A 21,055-nucleotide genomic window follows, 5' to 3' on the forward strand; every position below is an offset into this window, starting at 1 on the left:
TGAAGTTTCAGGAACCGGAAATAGTACTCAAAAAAGACAACTAAAATTGCTGCATGTCTCTTTATCCAGAAAATAATACTTAAGAGAAAAGAAAACATATGCCACTAAGAAGTACATCAATATCACTGCCAATAAAAAGTGCTGGATTTCGGAAAATTTATTACTGTAGTTGTCTTCCCTTAAGCATTCTACTCAAGTGTATGCACTGAGGAACAGTTTCACCAAGGCAAGAATGTTACAAGGATGCAGATTTCAGCTCTAACTTCATATAAATAGGGGGAGTCTGAAAATGGAATGTGTGAGGCATCACACATTGTGAGTTCTGTACTAATAATAATGTTCCAACACAGATTGAACAAATCAGTTATCAGGCATGTGTTGCAAAGGGATTTATGCACTTAGTAAATGTTGGGCTAGTGACTTCCAAAGTCCCTTCTAATTGCAAGGTTTGAATCCTGTGATTACTCTGATGAGGAAATAAGTAGAAGAACATATAACAAAGTGTGAACTAAATTAATATCTTCTTTAAGGGTAAAAGGTGACTGTTTTGACAATGTCCAGTGGTTCTGCTTAGATGAACTATATTCTTTTTTTTTTAAAGATTTTATTTTTCCTTTTTCTCCCCAAAGTCCCCTGGTACAGAGTTGTATTTTTTTTAGTTGTGGGTCCTTCCAGTTGTGGCACATGGGATGCCACCTCAGCATGGCCTGATGAGCAGTGCCATGTTCGCGCCCAGGATCCGAACCAACGAAACCCTGGGCCGCCAAAGTGGAATGCGCCAACTTAACCACTCGGCCACGGGGCCAGCCCCTGTATTCTTTTTTTTAATTCTCTGCTTCAGTGTTTTGAAATCTGTATTGTTAAAGGCCTACTCAATGCCTGGGAGCCAATCAATCTTTCCACTTCAAAGATTGTTGAGTCCCAGCTGGCCAGTGAAGAGGTAAAAGAGCTATACGCAATGGAAAGTCTCATACACGGCTGGAGAAGTGTATTCTGGCATAAGCACTAAAGAAAACTGTTTGGCAGTATCTGCCTCAGTTCAACTTCCATCTCCTATGACCCAGTAACTTCACTCCTAGGTATCTACCCAACAGAAATTCATATATACCTTTACCAAACAGTGTTCCAGCAGCCCTATTTGTAATGCCTCAAAGTGGGAAACTACCCAAATGCCCATCAACATTAGAATGAATAAATGAATTGTGGTATAGTCAAACAATGGAATAGAGTCCTCACTAAGGAGAATGAACTGCAAGTATACATGGATGAATCTCAAAAACATAATATTGACCAAAAGAAGTCTAAGAAGAAAGAGTACATAGTGTATGACTCCATTTATATAGAAGTCAAAAATAGACAAAACTAATCTATGGTGTTAGAAATCAGGACAGTGGCTACCCTAAGCGGGAGGGGTGTGTTAACCTGTGTGTGTGTGTGTGTGTGTGTGTGTGTAACTGTAACAGGGCATGAGGAGGGCCTCAGGGATGCTAGCAATGTTCCATGTCTAGATCAAAGTGCTCAAATCTTCACTTTGTGAAAATATATCAACCTGTATACTTCTGTGTGTGTTATTTTTCAATAAAAAGTTTATAGAAAAAGAAAACTATCTCTATTTCAGGGACAGTCAGAATAGACATCAAGGGCTTAAGGAAAGAGTTAGTTTCCTCTTGAGGATCCTATTAGAAAAACTTGTCTTCCGTAGTTTGAATGATCTGGACTAGTGCCGAAGAGACGAACAAGTTGAAAAGGGGGTATAATCACTGGCCAGTCCTAGATGGGATTAAAACAAAGGCACCAATCAGTACTAGTACCTAAAGACTGGCTTCTATCATTGTGCTTCCTCAACTATTTCTTGTGATTAGATATATTTTCCCCCTAACTTGTAGCAACAGCTGCCTCCACTGAGGTCTGCATTCAAGTCTGAATTCCTTTAAAGGCAAACCTTGGGCCAGAGACTGCATGTTCCTGTGTTAGGAATTCCATTCTACATTTTGTTAACTACTTTATCAGGAAAATTTTACAAGAGTAGATAGATCTGTCACTATTTTGAAAACTAGATCATGATTTCCAGAATGCCTTGAAAGATGAAATATATTAAACAAGAAACAAATGTAAATAAAAATTCAACTCCATTCACATAAAACAAAGCAGAAAAACAATAAGGAGTTATAATATAAGATCAAACTGGTAGAATAAGAGCCAGGAATCATTAAAATGTTCTTACCGGTGCAGTTTGCCACCATAAAATGGCTTCGTATGAAAAGTGATGCTGGCTGAATACCCAGTTTTTACACAGTTGACACTGACTTTGCCACCCAGTTCCACCCAAGGAACAGTTAGAATTGACCGGGCATACGCACAAGGCAGAGAAAATGTATACTCTTCTCCATGCTCCAACAGACTGAGGACACCTGAATGTGAAACATGACGGTGGTTAATATCTCAAAAAAAAAGACAGTTATGAAAAATCCTATTATTTCTTCTCATCTCTAGTGAATAAACATCATTATTTTGCTTAATTTTCACTTAATTTTGGATGAAATTAACTTCATTTACAACTGTATTTGACAACCTTTCCTGGTAATAGTGAATCAAGGTTACTTTCACTATGACCTAACTATCCCTTTGGGGTTCATGGGAGCAGAAAATGTCACAATGGGAACAATTCAAGAGTTCCCTCTAATACTCCTAAAAATAAAGTAAAACCTTATGTCAGTGTTTAAAGACATGCTATACTGCATCAGGTTAAAGTCTGATCATTAATAGGTACTAATAACTTTCTCAGTTTGGGAATAACTAAATGTCTAATGCTATAGAGTCATAGACATTAATCTCAAGACAGCTTGATAAAAAAAAAGTATTTTCTACTCTATTCTATGCATGTTAGGAAGAAAAAAAACCTAATTCTATGACAAAAATTATGATCATCATAATAATTTTGTTTGCCAAATTCTGAAATATTTAGGGTGAAGCTACAAGACATAAGAAGTGGTAGTTTTCAAACAAATATTATTCTAACGGGGCTTGTTCCATATTAAGTAATCCCATAACAAAGATGGTTTTAAAAAACATATAAAAAGAATTACAGGGGCCAGCCCCATGGCCGAGTGGTTAAGTTCACACACTCCGCTTTGGCAGCCCAGGGTTTTGCCAGTTCGGATCCTGGGCGCAGACATGGCACCGGTCATTAGGATACGCTGAGGTGGCATCCCACATGCCACAACTAGAAGGACCCACAACTAAAATATACAACTATGTACTGGGGGGATTTGGGGAGAAAAAGAAGAAAAAAAAAAAAGAGAAGATTAGCAACAGTTGTTAGCTCAGGTGCCAATCTTTAAAAAAAAAATATATTAATCAATAATTAATTTATACTAGATAATTAAGAGACACTAAGGATATCTGAGCTACATTACTAACCTAAGCTCACTACCTGGGTCGCCATCAGACCAAATACTGAACTGGAAATGTACTAGTCTGAACTCTTATGGTAATCTCCCTCTTAATGAATGTTCATTAAGTACTCTGTTCTTAATGTTCACAAATAAGGGCAAGAATTATGATATTTTAATATAGCTAATTTTTAGGATAAGCAAATAAACAGATTCTAAAGTAGTCTACATAAAGCAACACCAACTATTTTTTTTGTATTACCCTTAACAGTCTTCACAAAGGGTAACAATAAATCAAGAATTACTGAGCCATTTCATAAGGGACATGATTCTGGCTGTAACAGATTTATATATAATGGGAGCTGTCAGAAGAGATATAGACAACATACTGAGGTATATTTTAAGTACTTAATAATAACTGTTGACTAATTCTAAGTTGGAAAAGATATATTTTTATTATTTTTTAAAAAATATCTTATAAACTGGGTTTATGATCTTTGATTTCTAAGAATATATTTAACATAAGTAGCACACACACAGAATTTAAAATCCGAAGACATACACAGCCAGTTTTGAATGTACACGATAAACGACTAGTTAGGATAACTGAGATTCAAAGAATTCTAAAATCTCATTTATCATTAAACAGAATTTCCCCCTACTAATAAATAAAAAACAAGATTGCTAATAGCAAAATAAATTGTCTTACGTTCCATTCACTGATTTTATTTACTTTCTGTTGAGGGTACCAATAGCAATTTAATCTCTAAAAGACAATCCATAAACATATAATTAGCACTTAAATAATCAAAAATTAATGATTTTATACCTCCTTCATGATTAATGCATGGTTAAGATATTAATGCTTCTCCTTATTTTTGGAGGTATTTCCTTTCTTGGAGTAGGAGAGGCTACCATTATCAGATTCTTTCTGTTATATGAATTGATAAGAGTAACTGTTGTCGGGGAGAGCATGTCAAAGAATGAGGTTCTCAATCTGTCTATGCTTTAACCTTTGTGATCCTGAATATGTCCCACCACCTCTAAACTTCAGTTTTTTCATTTAAAAAATAAATAAATTGATTGATGAAGATCCTAGGGCTAATGTTATGGAGCTTGTAACTCAAGGTGGCAATTTTTTTTCTAACTGATAAAACACGAGTACTTTATATGTTATGAAAGTTTTGATTAGCTTGAGACATTATTTGGAAATTATCACAACAGATCTTAAAAATGGGGAAAACTGAAAAGGAGGATAAAGTATTTTCCTGACAGCTACAACAACATAATCTCAAAATGTCAGCGTCACAGGCTTATTACGCTGTGCTTACAATGTAAGTTTACAATCAGAACCAATTATGCTACACAGAAGAGTCTGCCTGTAATATTAAAATGGGTTTTCCACCATTGTATTTTCATTAACTCTGCTATGATTTCTGTGGAGGCTTTTTTTGTTCTTGATTTTTTGCATCTTCTTGGCCAAAAAACACTGTATTTCCTTAAATTATTTTTTCATGACCTTTTCCTGAAGTAGAATTAAAGTGTGGCAACGTATTTTAAAATACTCCATGTATATCTCCTCAGGAAATACAAAAGATGTAGATAAAGATTTACCTAGAAGATATTTCTTGAGTGGTTTTTATAAAAATGAAAATATGGAAACAACTTCAATGTTCAAATAGAGTAAATAGTTAAAAGATAGTAAATATCCCAGTTCATAGGATATTATGCAGTCATTAAAACATGTTTTCAAGTATTATCAATGACATGAGAAAATGAATATTTAGCGCAAAAAAGCAGGACACAAATTATAGAGAGGGAATTAATCCTAATTTGAGAAAACAAAAATAAAAGTCTGAACATGCACACACAGAAAAAATACTAAATTCTAGCTAAATTTATCCATCTCTGGACAGGGGGATTAGAGATGCTTTATTTTCTCCTTGATATTTCTCTAAGTTTTCTAAATTTTCTACAATAAAAACATTTTATATTTAAAATCAGAAAAAAATCATTTAAAAAGAGAATTTATATTTGTTCATAGGTATGCTCCCACCACCCCCAGCCTTCTGGGACACACTAGGAATTGGAACAAAAAAGTAGTACACATAACATTTCAAATTTATAAGTAATATTTATCTAGCTTCCCAAAATTTAAGACTGTAGTTTGATATTAAAAATTGGAGAACAATTTTTCTACTTACCTTCTCCAACCATTGTCACGCCTATCGACATGCCTAAGAATTTGCTCTTAGTCCAGACATGGGCATTTACACACATCTTCCTCTCTGCACATTCTGCATAAAATCCTGAGACTGGAGGATGATGGGAAACCTGCTCAGCGACGAATCTGACTGTATAGCAGTCTGATCCCACCTGGCTCAAAGCCTCCTCTGACACAGGAGCGTGATTTGTGATTGCCTGGGTGGAAGAGCTGCTAATAACACTGGATGCTATCTCGCTTTTTGGCATCCTCCAGGAACAGTGAAATGTTTCTCCAATGATAGGATTGTACGGTTTCTTAGCAATGGCTCCCTTACGGCCTTCATGAAATGAGGTAAGGTAGTACTCAACAAAACGAATCATTCTGTCCTCAGCTGTGGCTCCATTAGTGATGGCTATAAATAGGTCTGGATGAGACATAAAGTCTGCATACATTTCCAGCAAGGAACGCTTCTCTAGGATAAACGTAGGAAGCACCACCTAAAACAACAACAATGACAAAATTAACCAAAGAGGAAAACTTTAATCCATGTATATATCAGTAGATAACTATTCTTATCTCTCTGAACACATTTCATTCTAGATGGATAGTAAAAACAAAGTCACAAAAGAAAAGTACGGTCTCATTAAAAAATAAGCATGCTTGAAAGGAAATGACAGCCAGGTGGTTAAAATTAAATACCAATTCAGGCCTTCAAGAGGGTCAGGTAAAAGAAATTTTTTTTTTTTTTGAGGAAGATTAGCTCTGAGCTAATTACTGTCAATCCTCCTCTTTTTGCTGAGGAAGACTGGCCCTGAGCTAACATCCATGCTCATCTTCCTCTACGTTATATGTGGGACGCCTACCACAGCATGGCTTTTGCCAAGCGGTGCCATGTCTGCACCCGGGATCCGAACTGGCAAACCCCAAGCCGCTGAGAAGCAGAACATGCACACCTAACTGCTATGCCACCGGGCCGGCCCCAAGAAATTTTTTTTAAATCCCCAAACTCCTTGGAATGAATAAAAGTGTTATGAGGGAAATGGTGGTAAAACTCAAAGTAAATGCTACCCATGCTTTTCTTCTTCTCCTACTTTAAAAATAAATTGATCATGATACGAGGTATGAGAAGAGGAAATAAATGCCATTCCCTGAGAATAAAGAGGATCACTAACCAAAGCAAAATTTCTAACCTACATTTAATTTTAAGCACAAGAGAACTATTTCCAAGAAGAGAACTTTTGCCACGTAAAGCCAGGTAAGGTAAGGAAGACTGACTGTTTTATTTAAAGCAGACTTGGAGAGGCACTGCAAACTGGTTCAACTCTTTGAGAAAACAATCTGGCAATATTTTTCAAGAGCCTGAAGATGTTCAGATCCATTTAGCCTTGTGAATAGTCTACCAGGAAGCTAGTCTTAGGAAATAATATGAATGAAAAAAAAAGAATGTGAAAATAAAATTAAAACAACCTATTTAAAAAAAATTTTTTTTTAGCGAGGTTATGATAGTTTACAACCTTGTGAGATTTCAGTTGTACATTATTTTTTGTCAGTCATATTATAGATGCACCACTTCACCCTTTGTGCCCACCCGCCACTCCCCTTTCCCCTGGTAACCACTAATCTGTTCTCTGTGTCCATGTGTTTGTTTATCTTCCACATGTGAGTGGAATCATACAGAGTTTGTCTTTCTCTATCTGGCTTATTTAGTTTAACATAATACCCTCAAGGTCCATCCATGAACAAACTATGTTTTTAACTACAGTTCTAGCTAACTTAAATACAGGACTTTAATTTAATGGACTATTACAGTCATTTAAAAAGATGGTTATGAAGATGATATAAGTGATACAAAAGATACTGATGTTTCAGGTTCATTTCAGGATGGATTGAACACACACATCTTAATTTCACTTTCTACTGAAATCCCATTAAAATTATATAAATAAATGTCATATAAGGGCAAACCTAGAGGTATCAGGAAAGCTAACAAAAAGCAGTAACATTTTGGGAGTTGTTAACTAGAAAGATGACTCTTAAGCAGTGGTTTACAGATTCCTGAGAGGACTCAGGAACTGACAGTACCAGGTACCTTTGGATCTGAGGGTTTAGAGAAACGCTAAAATAAAGACAACTGAGTGAAATCTGTGTGCAAAGCAATTAGATCCATAACCCCCCTCCCCAACTCCGCACTGTGGTAACTGTCCCTCTTGCACCGCAGCCAAAATCAAGAAGTTTAGTCTCTGGAGAGTGAACTAAGGCGGCTTATTCTCTAGTCTGGGGAACGTCAAGGACTCCCAAGAGAGTAGATACCATACTGATAACAGGGGGACGAAGTCACCCCATGTGAATTAAATGTTAGATGCTGAGATTCTCTTGCACACAGCCCTCTCCTCCACAACTCCTAGTTGCTTACTCACCAAGCAGGAGATTAGAAGAATTCCTTTCGCGGAATTTGACTAACCCATTAGAGGAAAAATCTAATGATACTGACACCAGGTTCCCCAACAAATCTAGATTACTCAACACTGAAAAGCATAGGCCCCACCCATATGTTCAAAACTTAAAATCAGGTTTTTAGTTCCCCTACACTTACTCATGCACAGAAATCCAAGAAATACCTGATCTCTGAGAAAACCTCTAATTAGGAATTTAAAGACCAAAACAAAGAAACAGAGTTGGAGGAAACAGAAACCTCACTGGAGGGAGGGGAAAAAACTTAAAAATAATAATTAATATCTTCAGAGAATTGAGAAGATATTACATACATGAAACAAGGATGCTTTTTGAAAAAGAAAATTTTAAAATATGACAGCAAAAACTAAAAATCAAGAGAAAGGTTAGAAAATAAAGGTGAGGAAATCTCCTACAACATAGAAGAGAGACAGAAGAGAAAAATAGAGGACCAGACAAGGAAGTTCAATGTCTATGTAATAAGGATTTCAGAGAGAACAGGAAAAAATAGAAAATTGTCAATGAAAAAATTCAAGAAACATTCAGAGAACTGAAAAGTATGTGTTGTCTTACTGAAAAGGCCCACCAAGTGCCCAGAGACAATGGATAAAAAGAATCCTCAGGGCCGGCCCCGTGGCCGAGTGGTTAAGTTTGTGCGCTCCGCTTGGGTGGCCCAGGGTTTCACTGGTTCAGATCCTGGGTGCAGACAAGGCACCACTCATCAGGCCATGCTAAGGCAGAGTCCCACATGCCACAACTAGAAGGACCCACAACTAAAAATACACAACTATGTACCAGGGGACTTTGGGGAGAAAAAGGAAAAAGAAAAGAAAAAAGAATCCTATCCAAGATACGTCACTGTGAAATTTCAGACTTCTGGGGACAAAGAAAAGACTCCAAAAACAAGCAAAACAGGTCACAAACAGAAGATGAGGAATTAGAATGACATCAGTCTTTTCACTAAAACCCTACAGCAAGGAGGCAATGTTCTAAAGGAAAATTAACTATAAGTTAGAAATTCTATCCAAACTAGCAATCAAATATGAGAGCAAAATAAAGACATTTCTGACATACATTTTCGCATTTTGCCTCCGACAGATCTTTCTCAGAAGGGAAAGGAGAATGTGCTCCATCAAAATGAGAGGCAACAAAAAAGAAGCGAGGAATCAGGAAACAGATTCAGCACAGGAGAAAGGTAAAGGAAACGCCAGGAGGACAATGAAAGGCCATCCCAGGAAGAAAGTTGTACAGCAGACACAGGGAAATGACCCAGATTAGAATGACGTGATTCAAGACCCAGACAGGTGGAAGACTATCATCTACGTGCTTCATGCTGCCATTGAGATCATCTTTTTAAACCTGAGGCTAGAATGCCCTAGTGAAACTGGTTTCAACTGTATCTGTATTTGGCTTGTGTTGACCCTCTGCTGATGAGGTGCCTATTCTCCTCTCCACGCTCTGCTGTCTGGATTGGCCGAAGACACTCATTTCACCCACAGACTGTTTCACCCACAGACCATTTCACCCACAGATGCGTTCTGGCTTCAATCTACTCCTGAGAGTTGGGGCTAGGTCACAGTTCGGAACCTCAGCAGCAGAGAACACTGAGCAGCTCACTCCCCCTGCCCACGTTCCTCCTGGATGTCCAGCATCCAGCTCACACCAAATGCTTTAACTGTGAGCTGTATATTTCACAGGACTCACTCACAATTTTGCCTTCTGATTTCCTCAGAAATGGTTCTTTTAAACTTTCTCAGTAATTTATAAGAAGCTGAAGCCAGAGACTGTTTAATTTACCTTCCCCTGGGAGCCTTCTTCTCTGAAAGGCATTATAGCCCTTTCCTTATATAGCTAAACATGTGCTGGCTATCACTTTTTCTAAACTAAATAACACATTGTTATGGGGTACATATACAGGTGGTAAAATTATGAAGAAAAGTAGGGGGATGATTAACACAAAAGTCAAGTAAGTGGGTACATCTAGGAAACAGTAGGGGACTACAACCAGGAGGGGCACTCACAGAGCTTCCAAGTTCTGGCAATGTTCTATAAGTTAATCTGAGAGGTAGGTACACAGGTATGTGTTTTACCAGTGTTCTTCCATCTGTTTATATGCATTCTATTCAGTCTTCTGCATGCATAATACATTTCACAAAGATATTAACTGAGAAAAGGAAATATAACAAAATTGGATATAAACTATGGTTATCTGAAGAAAGACTGGAAGGGATTCTCAAAAGTGAGAGTCGTGTTGTTAGAGTGGTGAAATTATAGGAGATTTTTTCCTTCTGTTTTCCAAAACTTTCCGTGAGGTCTTTAATTATACTAAATTCATAGTATTATTTAAAAAGGAGCAAAATGAACAGTGGGGAACACATATATTACTTATTTACAACACACAGGCTAGGACCATGGTTACCTTCTAGTTGTTATAGTTCCTGCACTCAGCACAGTGTCTGGAATATAAGGGGGGGCTCAATAAATACGTGTTGTATCAGTGTTCTTGATGGATAGGAGGTAGATGTGACTGCAGTTTAGTCACCAGGTTCTTTAATGTTGTTCAAAAAGCAGCACTCTTTTCAATGTTATGTGAATGTTTATAATTTGTGGTTGGTTGATGTTTATAATTAAAAAAAAAATTTTTTTCCATTCTGCTTTTTCTCCCCAAATCCCCCCAGTACATTGTTGTATATTTTAGTTGTGGGTCCTTCTAGTTGTGACATGTGGGACGCCGCCTCAGCGAGGCCTGATGAGCAGTGCCACGTCAATGGCCAGGATCCGAAGCAGCGAAACCCTGAGCCGCTGCAGCGGACCACGTGCACTTAACCACTGGGACACGGGGCCAGCCCCAATGTTAATGATTTTATATATAAATATAAAAAACATATATATACACATATCTTTTTAATTAACAAAGAACAAATGTGGGGAAAGTTTTTCATATATAGTTATTCATGCCAAGAGAGAGCTTTGCCATCTGGATTACTATCAAAGCACATTCTTTTCAAATGTTCTATGCCTCATAAACTCCAACACTGCTCTTATGCCTTATAAAGCTAAATCTACTAAGGAAAAGCAAACACCATAATAACCAACAAACCCCTCATATCATTATTCATTTTAACTGATTTTATAACTAATAGTCTTTTCTGCACCACTAATATGAAGATTTCTAGAATAGACATGATACCCAGTTGAAATACTAAGGTTAGATGAAAGAGGAAAGGTTAATGGATTTCTTTATTAATTCCTAAAATGTCTGCTTCTTTAGTAGGCTTTTAATTTAGTCTATTTACTTCTAAACCCGCCTATAATCATCATAAGTTGAGTAAAGAAAGGTGTTTTTGATTTTGAAATGCTTCAAAGTAAATTCTAAAGGCAAAATGCTTTCTGTTTATGTTTTCAAGTGAACAATTCACTGGAATCAAACCACCTTTAATCTACACTTTCATCGCCTTCAATGGCATCAAAACCCTCAATTTGAAACAATTCTCCTAAAGTCAATTTTGCAATCCTATACCAATGCACAGTAGTGTCAACAGTAACTCAAAGTACATAATCCCACAGTGGTAACATTTGACATATATAGGTTTTAAATCTGATATGCTTTTTAAATTAACGTCATGGATTAACTGTTAAAACAAATTAAGGCACAGAAATTAAATAAACCGGGAATGGAGAAAACTGGCCTAAAATTAAAAACGATAAACAAGTGCTTCTCAAACTTTAATGTACATATGAACTGCATGGGGATCTTATCAAAATGCAGGTTCTGGTCTTCTAAGTTTGAAATAGAGGGCTGAGATTCTGAATTTCTAACATGTTCATAGGTGATGATGACGCTACTGGTCTTCAGACCACACTTTTTTTTTTTCTAGTTTTACTGAGGTATAACTGACAAATAAAACTGCAAGATATTTAAAGTGTATGTTGTGGTGATTTGATATACTATACATTGTGAAAGGATTCCCACCACCTAGTTAATTCAGATCATCCTTTTTTGAAGAAGAAGAAGATGATTGGCCCTGAGCTAACATCTGCTGCTAATCCTCCTCTCTTTTGCTGAGGAAGACTGGCCCTGAGCTAACATCCGTGCCCATTTTCCTTTACTTTATAAGTGGGACGCTTACCACAGCGTGGCTTGACAAGTGGTGTGTAGGTCCACACCCGGGATCTGAACCAGCAAACCCGGGGCCACCAAAGCAGAACATGTGAATTTAACTACTGTGCCACCGGGCCAGCCCCCAGATAACATTTTTAAAGTAAGCAAGGCTACAGATGTTAGTTCAGTGACAATCTTCTTCAAGAAAAAGAGGAAGATTGTCAACAGATGTTAGCTCAAGGCCGATCTTCCTCACACACACACAAAATAACAACAATGTAAAAGAACAAAAAGCCCTGACAACATTAACAATTACAGGTATAGTCCTGCCCCAACAATCTCCACAGCCAGTTTAACCCATTACTCACTCTTGTTAAATCCATGCCCAGCTTAAGCTGTGACAAGAGATGGAGGATGACACTGCGCTGCTCTTCCACTGCTCCCAGGTCATCCTCCTTGTTGTCACATGTATCCTCCACCTCATCATCTGCATTTATTTCTTCGGGTTCCTTAATGCAAAACAAAGCAAAAGTCTAGTGTTATAAATGTTTACTAATTTCTATTGAGAATAAAAGTCTCTTTTCTGTCACTGTCTCTCTGTGCAAGAAATACTCCTGTATTTTCTTTTTTATATATGTTAAGATCACACAGACAACTACTGTTTGTGTAAATCAGAATTACTTGTTTTTACAACCTTGAGAAGAGGCTTTCTCAACTCCCCTTTTCAATGGCTAGTAGGACTGTCAGGAAGCATCTCCTGTTATCAACCCTAAATCAGTTGCACAACATAGTTTAAGTATAGTTGCCAACGTTTACTCATCATAAACAGGGAGAAAAGTTGATCATCCTCCTCTCTACACATGGATAACAAATCTAATAATTATTCATCTGAGAAATGTTGAGGAAAAAACCTAAGAGGTCTTGATTAGATAATGTTCTCCAACCCTCTGAAAAGGTACCATTACATTTGAGGTCAGACCCTGGGACACAGATTAACAATGCAAATATAGCCTTAACCTTACTATACAATACAAAGTTTACTTTGCGGGTTGCAACGTCCTCTAATGAAAATAATATTAAAGAAATAAAACATAATCTGGTAGAAAACTATTTAAGAGAGTACAGTTTTTGCTGTTTTTAGAAAAACTTTACGTTCAAATCACTTACTAGAATAGGAAAAAAGAAGAATTCTATTAACAATTAACATTGGTTCTAAGTCTTGGTGTGAACGGAAGACTTTGAAAGCTCTTCTCTCCTCTTGAAATGCCTCTTCTCAGAGGCTATCATGCCTTTCTTAAAGAAAAGCTTAAGGTAAAAGCATTACCAAAATTCGAATAAACTCGCTCAAATGCATAAAATCCCTACAATCCCAGAATGGTTAGCAAATACAGTGGCAAGGTGAGTTTCTAGGAATTCGTACTATCTGGATACTGCATGGCAAAAAGAAACCCTAATACTCCACAAAACTCATACTAACCCCATTTCTGTCCTTCTGATTTCTGACTTGGGCACAAAGGAACTGAGGGCTTCATTCCAGCCTCCCTCGGGTTGACTTCATCACCTGACAGCAAAACCTCCACTACTATATGTCTCTAGCTTGCCTTAACACTCATATTTCAAAGAAGGTGTATTGAAATTTTTGGAAAATAGAGGTCTATTCTGGTAGGTTAAGTAGAGTCTAATGCCTTTTGTAATTAAAAAAAAATCTATGTGATTATTTTTTTCTACTTACACTCAGTGATGTACTTAGTCTATTCACTGTTTCAAAAGATTTGGAAATACAGCAATCCAATTGCTTTTTATATACATTTACAATCATATATCCTCTTCTCACATAAAATTCAACATGCTCATAAGCCATACTAAATCTTTTCTCTCAAAAGGCTCATTCTTCCCAATTTTCCTAGCTTTGTGAATGGCACCACAATTGTATCTAGTGATTTAGGCTCAAAAACTTGGAGTCATCTTTGATCCAACCCTATTCCCAGTCAATCACAAGTCCAACTGATTTTTCATTTGAAATCCCATACCTATTCATTTGTCTTCATATCTACTTCCATAGCCTTCTATCTACACTTTAATTACAGGTCACATTATATACCAATCTTCCTAAACATATCACATCCCCCCCATGCTCGTGACCCTAGTGTCTATCACTTTAGGACTGAATTCTTCTGAATGATTTTTATGTTCCCTGGGGGCACAGTTTACACTGCATTCTATGGAGTAGGGCTCTAGGGATTATCACTTCCCGTAGAATGCAACATGAATGGTCCTCGGGATTTGTAAAATCCAACAACCCTGTGATCATTTTCCATAAACAAGGTGCTTTGCTAAATTAATTTTATCTTCATAACAATCTTATAAGGTATTACTATCCTTACTTTACAGATAAGGAAATTGAGGCTAAGAGTGATTAATGAATTGGCCCAAATGTTAGTAAATGATGGAATCTGGGTTCAACATTATCAGGCAAGCCTCCACAGTAAGCATACATGGCTCAGTGTCCCTGCTCGTGGTACTCCTCCAGCTTGAGATTCCCTTATTACTCCTCCTCAAATCCTGTCTCTTTTCAAAGCCCAATTCCACTTCCACCTTCTTTCCAAAGTATTTCCTTTCCACTCTACTCAATACATCTTTCTTCTTTCTCTGAATGCCCATATCTCAACAGCCTAAACCATTTCAAGTAAGATGGAAAAAAAATACTACTGCTTCATATTATCATCCCATTCCTCAGTGGATGTGTGTTGTGACTCCAAGTGGATTATAAGTCTCTTCAGTGAAAGAATTATGTCCTCGTTTTTCGGTCTCTTCTAATTCCTAACACTCGACTTGTCATATCCTAGACAGCTTGATATATAATTACTAATGGCTTGACTCCACAAATGAGCTAGTCAAAAAGTTATAGAAAAAAAGGCGCTTCATACTTTTTTCCTTCTCCCCTGCCTGCTCTGCCACCATTGCCTGCCTCATTAAGCCAAGGACTTTGCCAGTTTTGGAAGTCCCTTTGTCACATATTTCTTTTAAGAAGTAATTTGCTAATATATAAATAACCATAAACTCTGCCTTATTCTTGACTCAGTTAATTCTACTTGGAAATATAACCTAAAGAAATTATGCAAATAAAGGGGGAAAAAACGGTAGACAAGATGATACAGTGCTATTTATAATAACAAAAAATAACAATATGGATATTCAATAGTCTACTTTAACCTTTAAAATTTTAATTATATAGGCCAAAATAACATAGAAAAATGCTTATGAGAAGTATCATGTAAAAAGCACTTAAAATGAAACCATCTATGTAATTACGATGGCCATAAAAATAACAGATGTGAACACAAAAGGCAAAAAACCAGTATGATTTGTTACAGTGGTAAAACTATGAAGAGAATAAAACATTCTTTAGCTTCTGAAAAATATGGAATGAATAATACTTTATAAAAATATTAAACTCTAAAACTGTGTGCTATTTTAAGTAGAATAACACTTTAAAAAATTGGTTTGGTAAAGTGCTCACTATCAGAAAGACTTACGAGTAAACTTGTAAACTTAATAGTAAACGTCTAGCAAATAATGTTCAATTAAGATAATGGGGTAAGGAATGCAACAGATAAATACGGTACAAATAATGTTATATTAGATAAGTTAAATACATTTTTATCAAGCAAAAACAAACCAATACTAAAAAGGGCACATAATTTAACCTGGAAAATACTACATGTACAAGTTTTAAACAATAAAACCTCTTTCAAGGCCAAGGCAGTTTAAAGTAGAACAATAATGTCTAGAGTCTGCAAGACTGTTGCTCTGGCGTTGGGTTGACTTGCATGCCCTGACAACGAAAAGAGAACTGATCTTTTTCAGTGATTCCTAATTTTTTCACCCAAACCATATTTTCGCATTACCTTACCCTTGCTAATAGTCCAGATTCTGCAACACATTGTTCTTCTGCGACTGCCACTGGCTTACTCTGCTCAGTTGCAAAGGGCTGGTCAGCTCCATTTTTATAGTGATTTGATAAAGGTATCTTTGGTTCCAACCACTCGATTGTCGTTCCTGATGAAGTAAGAGAAAACTTTCGCTGAAACTTGCTCATAATCTGGAAAGTTCAGATGTGATTTTATTAAACAATTTTATTTTGCGTCTATAAGACCAAAAGCAATTCGACCTGTTAAGAGACTCTGCAAGACAGCCACCTGTATATCATTAGCATGAGCACCATGATTGGGTATTTTACAACAGAGCAACCTGCAACTTGAAATCAGATACCATTTAAACAAATCAACCCTGAACAGGACTGAACTCACTTCTTGGGCAAATCTGTGAATTATAAAGCGTATTCCCACCCTAACTGTTGATTTGCTGTCCTTTCTGTAGGAACCCTGTCCCTCTAGTGATCAAAGAGTATGCCGTTAGGCTTGAAGGAGTCACAATTACAGGAGGAGCCTGGGGACTGTGAAACAGTAAAATTTGCTTCAATTTGTGATTGAACCTTATTCTCGAGTAGCAGTTTTCTAACCAATCAAGATAACCCCTTGATCTGACTTAAGAATTGCAAATACATGTCCATTCTTCTTTTTTGCAATCATATAAAAAAGCTCCATATACTTTTAAACTGAGAGGCTCTTCTACTGAATAAATAACAGTTGACCTAGTGAAAGACAGTGGTCACAGAGACCTGTCATCTTCTCAGTTAATGACTCAAATGTCTCTTATTACTCTCAACTAGTTTACAAAGCGGATTCTATGCCTAATCAATAATGGAAAATGTTCCATTTGATTTCAGAGGCTGATCTAGGTTCACAGAAGCTTGGTTATAGAGTGTTACAATAAGGGATGCTCAGAATACTACAGCAGAAACTAAAATGAGTACGGACTCTACTCATTCTATAACAAAACCCCAGCCTTCAGCAGAGACACAAATTACAAAGTACCTACCAGGCTAGCAGAGCATCTTGCCTTGCCATTCAGTTCAGTCTCACCCTGCACTAGGGGAATTCACGATTGGGGGAACGCCCTGGATTAGTTCATGGGGCCTGTTTCAAAATTCCAAAGAAATGAAAGCACTTTGTTCCTACCTTTTAAATGTTTACTTCTTTTTGCTGAGGAAGATTCACCCTGAGCTAACATCTGTGCCAGTCTTCCTCTATTTTGTATGTGAGCTGCCACAGCATGGCTGCCGATGAGTGATGCGGGTCTGTACCCAGGAACAGAACCCGGACTGCCAAAGCAGAGTGCACTGAACTTAACCACTAGGCCATGGGGCCTCTAAATGTTTATTTTTATTATCAATATCTAGATTTATTTCCACAAATAAAATGCACACAAATACTAAATTTAAAAGATGTGCTTTATGAGATCCCTTAACTGATTGGAAACCTTAACCAAACTCTTTATCAAACTAATCATTTGGTCTCAGGATCCCTCTAAATCAATGATCACTACCGAGCCTTTGGAGAACATACATTAAGGCTTCATGGGACTAAACACTAATCTGAATTTGGATTTCATTTCTCGTGTCATCTCAAAATTCGAGCGGGAAGGTAGTTCAGAATTTCTTTCCACAGTTACATTTTCATTCTCAAGTGACTTAAGATTAAATTTCTACAGAACTAATTTGGAAAACGTGGCTCTTAATGGTGAGAAATATCAATACTAGTTCATTAATTCCCACAAATGCCTACAAAACTTTGCTCCAAAAAATAGTGATACAGGAGAACAACTTTTACTTTAAGCACTTCTGTAAAGTTTACAATGTGCTTCATTTTTCTAATTAAAAAATGCAAATTTATATTGTGCATGCTTCATTAATCATGAAGCAGTCATTTAAAAGGTTATGTATTAATTTAAACTACACAAAGGAAATTTCTAAGAATTTAAAAAATTATACAGTATTTAATTAATCAAGTATTTATTGAACATCTAGTAACTAGCACTGTGCCACTTGATAGACTTTTTAAAAATTAAGTAGCACAAACCAGAAACAAACTGTTTCATTTTTCTGACAAAACAATTATTACCAACACTAGAACTAACCCAAATTTCAAAGCTCAGTGTAACTCATCCAATGTTCAACAGAGGGAATAGTTAAGTAAACCAAAAACCAAAGTACATCTGTCCCCTCAAAGGAATATAAGGCAGGCAACAACAATTATGTTGACCAAAAGCATATCATAAGTTGGAAAATATTCTTGATATTAAGTGAAAAATGTAAAATACAAACATATATTTTCTAATAACCATGAGGAAAAGCAAAACTAAGAAGAAAAAAAGAAAAAACAGTGGCAATTTCTGGCTGGTAGGTCAGTGCATGATTTTTGTTTCTTCTTTCAGTTGTATGGTAGTTGCTAAATTCTTCATGAGTGTGTGTTGTTTTATAATAGGAGAACATTTATACTGGATTACTTAGAATTCCTCCAAAGCACCAGTCCATGTTCACGACTCACAATTCAGGCTCTTCTATCTATCTGGAATGCCTGCTCCCCTACCTAACTGGTTTTCATAGCTTTCTGTGCCTTTCCCAGACCTTTTCCCACCAGTACATTGTTGTATATTCTAGTTGTAGGTCCTTTTAGTTCTGCTATGTGGGATGCTGCCTCTGCATGGCCTGCTGAGTGGTGCTAGGTCCGCACCCAGGATCCAAACCAGTGAAACCCTGGGCCACCGAAGCAGAGAGTGCAAACTTAACCACTCGGCCATGAAGCGGTCCCTAAAGTAAACTTTTTCTTGAGCAGAGACTGAATATCTTTCTAAAATATCTTTCTTTCACAAGGGGAGTTAGTTGGATAAGAGAACAATGAGTGTTATGAAATACTAAGTTACTGCTTCTAATACAATGTGATGGGTGGAGGAATTGGGGAGATGTTGAAGAGTACAAACTTGCAACAAGAAGAGGACTAAGTTCTGGAGATCTAATGGACAGCACAGTGAATACAGTCAACACTGTATTACCTACTTCAAAGTTGCTAACAGACTACATCCTAAATGTTCTCATTACAAAAAAGAAATGATCATTACGTGATGTGACTGAGGTGTTAGCTAACACTTCAGTGGTTATCATATCGCAATATATAAATGTATCAAATCAATGTATTATATACCTTAAACTTACACAACATGTCGATTATATCTCAATTTAAAAAAACCCAATGTGATGTTTATTCAACTCATTTAATAGAGAAACTCATTTTTTGTTCTCCCATGCAATAACATTCTTTTCCCCAGTAAATTAACTTCAACAAACAGCTGCTCTCAAATAGTAGATGTACACTTTATTTTTCAAACTGAAAAGTGACTGACGAGATTAACATATATATCTCAATATGGAAACAACGAATAGTAGAGTAAACCAAAACTCAAGAAATGATCCCAACATTTCTACTTTGGTCAACTGGATAGACAGTGATGCCACCAATTTTAACAGAAATATAGGAGATGTGGGTTTTGAGTTCAGTTTTTGACATGTTAAGTTTGAGGTCTCTAAAAGCATATTCAATGATGTCAGACAGAAAATTGTTTTAAATTCAAAAAAGGAAACAATAAAAAAGACTTTGTATAACATTACTGTGATACTTAAAAACCAAAAGGCTTGCTGGTTTTCTTTTTTTTTTTTTAATTAAGACTTTTCTGGAACAGAATTACAAGGAATGCAGTCCTTTCCATGTTTTGGCCCTTAATGTCTGAGTCCTACCTTTAATCAATAACTCACCTGAAGGCAATGAACCCTTCTGATGTGATGCATGCTGCAACTGGAGAATATGAAAGCAGTCATTTAAGCAGTTCATAGTTGCCATGGAAGTAGCTTTGAGCATTAAGAGATCCTGGTCCAAGGAACTGAGATGGCCAGAAGCAGGAAGGCATTCAATCCGTCTAATTAAGTCTCTTTGTTGTCCTTCAGCATGAGACATCATCTAAAGAAAACGACAGATCTGTGTGTCCTGCTCATGATTTCTGTATAACACATATACAACCAGACCTACAGTTGCTAGTTTAATTACGATATTCAGCTTGAGAGCCATTTTTAGGACATTTTAGGCTTAGAAATCTTTTTTGAGTTTGTTTGGCTATTTTCAATTAGTAAGCACTTAATAGTGCTTATCAATTGAGTAAAAGATGGTAATCTTTGGCAGCTGTACTTTTTCTTTGGAAGCAACAAAGCTTAAAAGACTTGTGGGGGCCGCCCAGTGGAGCACTGGTTAAGTGCACACGTTCCGCTTCGGCGGCCCAGGGTTCGCCAGTTCGGATCCCGGGTGCAGACATGGCACTGCTTATCAAGCCATGCTGTGGTGGGCGTCCTACATATAAAGTAGAGGAAGATGGGCACAGATGTTAGCTCAGGGCCAGTCTTCCTCAGCAAAAAGAAGAGGATTGGTAGCAGTTAGCTCAGGGTTAAACTTCCTCAAAAAAAAAAAAAAAGACTTGCCACCTTTTATTAATAGTATAAATTTATACAAGTCATCAGAAAGAACATTCCAGATCATGTTTAATAGCAGCATTAAATATTTCATTCCAAAGTAAAATTAATTGCCAGTCTGGCCTCTCAACCACTTGCTTCACAGGAGCTCTGGTCTGGCTCAACCTGAACCTACATTGAGAACACAATGGTTTACCTGCTTCCTTTTTCCTATCTAACTTTCTGGTCCCATTAGGCTGATTTTGGAGCAAATACGGGATATAATAAGCTTTTCAGGTTAAAAGAATTTAATACATTCTGCTTTGATTAGGAACCTTGTCCACTTTTCCTAACAGAGCCAATGCAATAACAATGATGGACGAGCAACCCAATGTTTTAAAATGAAAACTGAATTTATTATGCTAAATTACTTTCAATTGTGAGCAGAAAGTTTTCAGATTGCCCATCCTTTGGATGCTATTTTTTTTGAGGAGGAGGAGGATTAGCCC

General features: G+C 36.8%; 1 protein-coding gene across 1 annotated transcript in view; it reads right to left on the minus strand.

The window, feature by feature from the left end:
* Positions 1–21,055, minus strand: part of OSBPL11 (oxysterol binding protein like 11) — an 81,416-nt gene that overhangs the window by 22,373 nt on the left and 37,988 nt on the right. The window contains exons 6-10 of the mRNA XM_046658880.1: positions 19,863–20,064; positions 16,065–16,210; positions 12,520–12,660; positions 5,597–6,095; positions 2,225–2,411 (exon numbers count right to left, since the gene is read on the minus strand). Of these exons, the coding sequence (XP_046514836.1) occupies positions 2,225–2,411; positions 5,597–6,095; positions 12,520–12,660; positions 16,065–16,210; positions 19,863–20,064 (1,175 nt within the window). The remainder of the gene's footprint in view (positions 1–2,224; positions 2,412–5,596; positions 6,096–12,519; positions 12,661–16,064; positions 16,211–19,862; positions 20,065–21,055) is intronic.

Source organism: Equus quagga, chromosome 4, assembly GCF_021613505.1.
Source record: "Equus quagga isolate Etosha38 chromosome 4, UCLA_HA_Equagga_1.0, whole genome shotgun sequence".
Lineage (NCBI taxonomy): Eukaryota > Metazoa > Chordata > Mammalia > Perissodactyla > Equidae > Equus > Equus quagga.